This window comes from Centroberyx affinis, unplaced genomic scaffold, assembly GCF_046629955.1.
Source record: "Centroberyx affinis isolate AG114_WGS23_722 - 3 ecotype Tasmania unplaced genomic scaffold, CSIRO-AGI_Caff_v1 ptg001259l_1, whole genome shotgun sequence".
NCBI lineage: Eukaryota > Metazoa > Chordata > Actinopteri > Beryciformes > Berycidae > Centroberyx > Centroberyx affinis.
The window spans coordinates 40,001-47,500 of NW_027279770.1; the positions used below are offsets into that span (position 1 = coordinate 40,001).

Here is a 7,500-nt window from a genome sequence, read left to right on the forward strand (position 1 = left end):
TTGTGTAAGGTGTGAAACAGGCTTTTCAGAGCAGCAGCAGCAGCATTGCGGAGGCAGGCTGCATCACCCAAAAAGGTAAATTACAACCATTGACTGAGACACCAGACAGGGACATGAGGGTAGGAGGGGGGTGGGGTGGGGTGGGGGGGGTTCATCAGCGTCCCATTCATCATATTCATAGAGCAGGATATCAGGTTTCAACTACCCTTCAGTAGGAGAAGATGATTACATCCTCTCAAATGCCATCAGCGCACATTCAGCCTCGTGAATGTGGCTCTTTTTGAATTCATTCATTGAGTTGTGAATTTCTGAAATTGCAGTTGAACTCAGTTTATCACTTATATCACTTAAAACCCAATTCACATGAGCCCATTTGGGTAAAGGGCAAAAGGCAGAGAGAGTGCAAGTTATGCAGGGAAGGAGTAGAGTAACTCCTAAGCAAGTTCAGTGAGTTGATTCGAACAATTCAGGAGGTGGATTCTGCTCAAAACACATATTTTCTTATAAAGGTTTGTATATCCTCACTTACATCTACACCCCTAGTGAGAGTAGTTAGGACACCACCACCACCCACAAGACCAAATACAGACCTCCTCCTGCTCCCACCAAACAAGGGGAACTGCATCACTGATGATCTGAGAAAGAGCAGCAAGCTGCTGGCTGTCAGAGCCAAAACTACCAGCTTTAAAAAAAACTCTTCCCTGCTGCACGGTAGTCAGACTTTTGTACCAGATTTTTAAACTGGTCAGGAAAACGGATGGATGGATTCAAGTGTGCAATGTCGTGTTTGTGATCTGATATGATGTGCACTTATATATTGATTTATCATGTCTTCTTAAAAAGTATTTCATCTCATCTATTATGGTTTTAAATGACAGATAAAGTGATATTGTGAATTTCTGCTCAAATTCAGCATGTACTGCAACCAAGAATAAGTTGAGTGCAGAAGTGTTTATACTCAGTGTGGTTGTGCTAGATCCTCTATTATGTGGCCCGATTACTTCAGGCTGATGAGTGTACTCCATAACCCCAGGGAAATAAGTGACACACTCCATATGCCTGTGCATGGTCAGGATAATTTAGGGTGATAGGTGTGAAAGGCCTGAAATGCAGCAGCGGCTGTGCGCTGTAGCACCTGCATGGCCACATCTCTCTGCTGCAGAGGGCTATTACTACCCTTGTAAAACGTTAGTCATCCATGGAGCAGGACCTTGAAGAGAAAAGTTAGAAGGAGAGACGGGGGCGAGATGAGCAAGGTGGAGGGAAGGGAGAAGGTACCTGTCTGCTACAGCCAATTTGCAAGAAATGCATTTGCTGTTAGCATTGCACAGTTATCAGTTTTTACAATTTTACAGTCTGTTGACAGTCAGCCAAGTGCGTAAAAGCTGATGTGGCTAACATGGCAGACTGACAAATATCAAAATAGACATTGTGTTTTGGCTTACCGACAGTGTAGCAATATGTGAGTTGGTTGGGAATTTATGAGTGTGTTCCCCATTAGCATATCTCCATCTATAGGGTGAGGGAGGGGAAGGGAGAAAGAAGAAGAGGGGAAGAGAGAGAGAGAGAAAAAGGCTAATGAGGCAGGGAGTGATAGCTTATGTAACCGTCATTGCCAACAATCTCTAACCCCCCGTGAAGGTCGTGTTAACCAAGGAGAGAAAAGAGCGATAATGGCATCACTCATCTACCATTATGATCCTGTGTGGATCTGTTAATATGGACTTAATGTGACAGAGAAATAACAATTAAACTCATGATAGCTCAGACAGGAGAAGCTTATATTCCCTGGCAAACGTGCGACGCAGTGGGACGATGTGAGTCACTGGTATTAATATCACGGATATTAAAGATATATGAGATATCACGCAGCATCCCAGAGAGAGAGAGGCAGAGAGGGACAGTGAGAGAAGAAAGAAAGAGAGAGAGGTTTTGCTGGAGTGTGTGTGTGTGTAAAACATGTGATTCTCAATTGTCCTCTCTCCTCCCACACAGGTGTCTTGTCTTCTCTGAAGTGTTACGATGGAGTCCACTCACCTCCTGAGTGGCTCTAAGAAGAGAGTAAAGATCCACCCTCACACCGTCACAGCCAAATACGCCACACACACCCCCTACTCCCCGCAGCCCGGCATACACACACACTTCCCCCAGCCCGGCGACGACGGCTACGATGACGCTCCTTCCTTTGAGGACTTCGGCTCCTTCCTGGAGGAGACTTCGGACAAGAAACAGCTGACGGACAGCAGGAGGTGGCCTCGGACTCTGTTTGGCTCCAGGGACAAAGAAAGAGACACACCCCTCAAACCCCAGGCCGCGGGTGGGGGGGGAGACGGGGGCGAGGGGGGAGCCGGAGCAGCGAAGGGGTCTGGGAAAGGGGTAGGGGAACAGCTGGCCAGTTTCGGGGAGGCGTCTGTGTCGGCGTCTCGGCTGACCTGGGTGGGGCTGCTGGGCGCGGCGCTGGCTCACGGCTGTCTGATCGTTCTGACCCGCCTGGCCTCTGAACGCTTCAGCCTGGGCCCCCTGTTCCTGCTCTTGGTCCGGTCCATCGTCCAGCTCCTGTCCGTGGCCGTTCCGCTGCAGAGGGGGGAGAACCCCTTCGGGCCGGAGGGCTACCGTCTGCGTCTGCTGTGTTACGGCATCGCCTACTCCCTCTCCCTCTGCTGCGCCTACTCCTCCTTAACCTTCGTCTCCCCTGGAGACGCCACGACGACCTGGCGCCTGGCAACGACGGCGCTGTCGGCTATTCTGGCCTTCCTGCTGCTGGAGGAGAGGCTGGGGTTGGCAGACGGCATCACCATAGCGGCGGGGCTGTGCGGCTTGGGGCTGGTGTTACTTCCCGCGGCGGACGTGGCCGAGTCAGATTCCCCGACCGACCCGGTCGTGTTCTGGAGGAGCGCGTTCGGCTGGTCTCTGTCGGCGCTGGCCGGGCTGTGGATGGCCCTGGCGCTGGTCGGCTATCGTTCCCTGAAGGAGCGGGTGGGAGTGGGTACGGCTCTGTTCACGGTTAGCTGGACGGGGTGCCTGCTGGCCCCGGCCTCCCTGGCCCTGCTGCAGGAGGGCTGGTCCTGGCCCTCGGGAGCCCCGGCCTGGGGCCTGGTGCTGGGGCTGGCCGCCTGCTCGGTGGCGGCGTTCCTGGGGATGACCCACGCGCTCACCCGCCTCCACCCGGCCCTGGTCTCCGCCTCTCAGAGCCTGGAGGTACCGGTTGCCATGCTGCTGCAGCTGGCCGTGCTGCCGGCGGTTCCCGCCGCCCCCGAGGTCGTCGGGAACACGATGGTGGTGCTGAGCGTCGGTTGGCTGGTGGCGATGAAGCTCCTCCCCTCTCGTGGCGGTGGGCGGCGCCAGAGAGAGGAGTATGAGGAGATTCTGGACTCGCCCATCAAATAGACACCTCCTCTCTCTCTCTCTCTCTCTCTCTCTCTCTCTCTCTCTCTCTCTCTCTTCACACACACTCTCTCTCTCTCTCTCTCACAGCTCCTCTAACCCCTCCCATGAGATTGATCGATGTGTGTCAGTGTACATAAGAGACTGCTGAATGTCTACAGGAGAGTTATCTATTTTGTATTGTCCTCTTTGCTTTTGGGAAAGTGCCAATATTGTCTTGTCTGTTATGGTGACTATGTGATGTGACATTAAAATCTCTATGGTGAACACAATGCTCTCTCTGTCTGAAGCCACATGTGTTTGTGCGTTTATACTAGCTGCTTTTCACACGGGTGTAATGTCACTGACTTTTACCAGCCAGCTGAGGGTCGGCCAAAGATTGATGCCATCTATCTGGCTGTTGGCTGCTGGCTGCTGGCGAGAGCGAGAGAGAGAAGGAGGATAGCGAGAGACATATACAATAAGAGGAAGATAAATGGAGGGAGCGAGACAAAAGATGATAGGATCGGCACAGAGATAAGAGAAGCAGGGGAGGAAGGAGAATAACGGCGGATGACGAAAGAGTAATGAAAGAGAAGGAGGCTGAGTGGAACGACAGAGAGAGAAAGGAAGCCAGCGGAGGACAGAAAGCGAGGCTGATGGTGGCTGGCTCTCGCAGTGCGTCTGGCCAGCTGGCTGATAAAAGCTCTGCTCTAAGTGTGGGAACAGTCATTACGTCTAATATGTAGCTGTCAAACAAACAAGCACTGTCACTCTCCTCTGCCATCTCTCTTCCCCTCTACTTTTCCCACCATCATTAGCCTCTTCCTTCACTTCCTCCCCTTATCCTTCTTTTAATCTTCTATTTCTTTGTCTCTTTCTCTCTCTCTGTCTTGCAAGTAAAAAATATCTAGGCATTAAAAATGAATGAAACACCAACATGAGACGACATGACAGCGCTTCCATTTTCTATGTGCTGGTATCCACTCACACAGTGTACAGATGGACACTTCGGTCAAAACAAGTGTCCCTGCATGGTATGTGTGTGTGTGTGTGTGCCAAGTTGGCTACTGTGAGACAAGTGTCCCGGGAGATCTGGACATGAGAGATAACTTTATCTGTTTTTTTCTTCTGCTTGATGCTCTTGTGTACATTGTTACTTGTGACATTTAAGAAATAGGTTGAGTTATAAAAAAAGAAAGAAACTTCAGTTCTAGCTGCAGTCCACCCAGCTGTAGATTTATATGGAAAGGTGCACACACACACACACACACACACACACACACACACACACAGTCACAAGCATACATTCACGCCATGGTCATAAACCTTTCATTAGTGAAAATGTTGGTGTGATGTCAGTGGGCTGGCCTAATTAAACTCACATTACAGTACACATGCTCTTTGTCTCTCTCTTTTGCGTTCTCCTCATATTACTCTCTCTCTATCTGTACCTATCTATCTATCATTCTCTATATATATCTTTCTCTCTGCTTGTTTTGTGCTCTCTTTTGCCCTCTTTCCTCTCTGGCTGCAGTAAAACTCCACCAAACAAATAGCATAAACACATTAAAAATGAATGAAGAGGTGATTTGGGAAAACAGCACAATTCTTCAACTTTCCAAACAATGTTGAAACCCCCATTACAATGAAACCGATGGAAAGTACCTCCAATCAACACCAGGCAGCCACCCTGTGTGGCTTGTAACAATGTGTGTGTGTATGCGTGTGTATGTGTGTGTGTGTATGTATGTGTGGCTGCAGGAGGGACAGGCTGCAGTGTAATAGGTCTGGCAGGGTTTCATAAATCATAAACACTTAGAGCTTCATAAGTCAAAGCCTGTTTGCATAAATAGAGTCTTAAAGCAGCTAACGAGAGGGAGCGGCCGGCCAAAGCCTCTGACACACTTTCTTGCGCTTGACCACAACTACACACACATTGAAGTGGTGGTGTGAATTCAGGCACGTGCAGGACAGGATACAGCACATGTATACATACATGACCCACACACATGAAAGTATAGGCATGCACACTTACATGCATATATGCACGGCACACACACACACACACACACACACACACACACACACACATACATATGTAGAGCTGTGATAATGTGTTGATTACTGTGTGGGAGGAGGGAGGAAACCTTTCCATGAGACTAATTAGGTTGTTGTAATTCGTTTTTATTCATAGGGAAAAACCCACAACATTTATGGTACATTTGTATTCATTGCCACCAGACAAAAATAGACTCACATATAAAACAGGCCCTTTAACCTTCAGAAACAACAACAAAAAACTAATATGTGCAAAATGATTATCATTTGAGAGTTAAAAAATGAGGGATGACCATCTAGGCACCCATCCCTCTTTTTTCTCCTCCCCCCTCTGTTTCTGTTCTGTCCTCCTTCGATCATTCCACCTGCTCCATCAGTCTGCTCAGCTGCACATTAACTTTCTGCAGCTCCGTTGCTATGGCAACCAGGGCCCTCTCCATTTTGGCCACGTCCAGCGGTGACGTCACTTCCTGCTCCTTCAGGCCGGGCAACGGCTTCGCCCCCAAGCCGAGTCCCGCCCCTAAACCTCCAGGCCTCGGCGTTATTGGTCCCGTCCCGCTGTGCCCCGCTCCCACTGGCCGGACGCCTCCTGACGCCTCTGCTCTGTGCACGCTCCCTTCCTCCAGACGCTTCAGCCTGGCGTTCTGTTCATGACTGCCATGCAGGAGCTGCTGTAAGGTCGAGTTGAACCTCCTCTCCCTCTCCGCTCCCTCCTGCCTGAGCTCCTCCAGGCCTCGCTGCAGCCTGAGGCTCGCCTGCTCCGTCTGCCCGCGGCACGCTGACTCCAGGCTGGGCAGACACTGCTGACAGGTCCCCCTGGCCAGCCTCTCCACCTGGGTCCTGACGGAGGCCAGTCCTCCGCAGCACTGCTCCAGGGACTCCAGCAGCATGTTCTGCCTCATGTGGGAGTCCTCCAGAGCGATGAAAAGCTTGTCCCAGCGGGAGAAATCTGCAGCCAGGCATGGGGTGGCTGGAGACCCGCCTGTGGACAACAAGCAGAGGGATGAATCATGTGCATAATATTTTTGCCTTTATTAGGTAGTTCAAAGTAGAGAGAGACAGGAAAAAATTGGGAGAGAGAAGGGGGATGACATGCGACAAAATCTCTGGGCCGAATTTGAACCCAGGCGTCTATATGGTACACACCTTGCTAAGCCCGCGGGACACCCAAACACAAGCAAATCTAATCAATATGAACCACATTCTGTCGATGAATCTTTAATCAGACACATAAAAATGTATTTTACTGTCTTAATATAATCAGACAACAAAGTCTTCTTCACAACAAAGGCCTGGCATCTGGTACGAACGAGCCTGAGACAAGGAACGAAACAGAGACAAAAGGACAAACAAAAAAGAAACTCACCCTCCTGCTGGTCCTGAGAGATCTCATTGTCATAGCTGTCTGTGTAGTTCACTTCATACTCAACTCCGTTCACGCACAAGGATGCGCCCACGTAGCAGAGCGCACACAGCACACGCCAGACCCCGAACACACACATGATGAAATTCGCAAAGCGCGTTGGTCCTGTAAATGCGTTGGTCTAATTGTACAAGTGTGTTTGAAAAAGTGACCCGTAGTGTGAGATCTCTTTGCAAATTAAATGTTCCTGTTTTATCCCTCTACTCTACATAATCATAAAGTGCTCTCTCTCTCTCTTTCCCTCTGCCTCTCCCTCCTCTTCTTCACCCCCTTCACTACGTAAAGCTCCCCACACTGAGCCAACTGTTGTTGCTGCTGACTTATAAACTCGGCACTTGGGAAGAAAGGGAGGGCAGAAGGCAGGGAGGGGTGGGACAGAGGTGGGGGGTGAGTAATGCTTCGGTGGAGGTGGTACGTCAAAGTCAACCTGCCTGGGAGAGCGGGGCCTTATGGGAGTGGGGGGAGAGGGTAAAGCAGGGGTACGGGGTAAGGTGGGGTGAACAGGAAGGGATGGCAGGATGGCAGGAAGGGTTAATAGCCTGGTAGGAGGGAGAGAAAGAGAAGAGGGGTGATAGAGGGAGAAAGGGAAACCCACTGAGCAGAACAATAAACTATGGTCTGTGGTCCCTCATTTATTTCAGTAACAAAATACA

The 7,500-nt window shown here is 50.2% G+C and overlaps 2 protein-coding genes across 2 annotated transcripts in view; one reads left to right on the forward strand and one right to left on the reverse strand.

Annotated features, from left to right (window-relative positions):
- The window catches only part of LOC139648823 (solute carrier family 35 member G2-like), a 4,833-nt gene extending 1,446 nt beyond the window's left edge, over nt 1-3,387 (forward strand). The window contains exon 2 of the mRNA XM_071525053.1: nt 1,996-3,387. Coding sequence (XP_071381154.1) covers nt 2,023-3,387 — 1,365 coding nt within the window. The 5' untranslated portion in view covers nt 1,996-2,022. The remainder of the gene's footprint in view (nt 1-1,995) is intronic.
- Nucleotides 3,388-5,600: 2,213 nt separating this feature from the next.
- LOC139648824 (pentraxin-related protein PTX3-like) lies at nt 5,601-7,108 on the reverse strand. The gene is made up of 2 exons (XM_071525054.1): nt 6,791-7,108; nt 5,601-6,406 (listed from the first exon to the last, which is right to left on the reverse strand). Exons 1-2 carry the CDS (start codon nt 6,924-6,926, stop codon nt 5,781-5,783), a joined length of 762 nt encoding a protein of 253 aa, XP_071381155.1. The 5' UTR covers nt 6,927-7,108; the 3' UTR covers nt 5,601-5,780.
- Between the last annotated feature and the right edge of the window lie 392 nt (nt 7,109-7,500).

Bases quoted from the DNA above. Each gene is read 5' to 3' on its own strand.
- LOC139648824 (XM_071525054.1), bottom strand. From the start codon at position 6,926: ATGTGTGTGTTCGGGGTCTGGCGTGTGCTGTGTGCGCTCTGCTACGTG. The intron at 6,407-6,790 runs GTGAGTTTCTTT...TGTTGTCCACAG, and splicing joins CTCTCAGGACCAGCAGGAGG to GCGGGTCTCCAGCCACCCCA.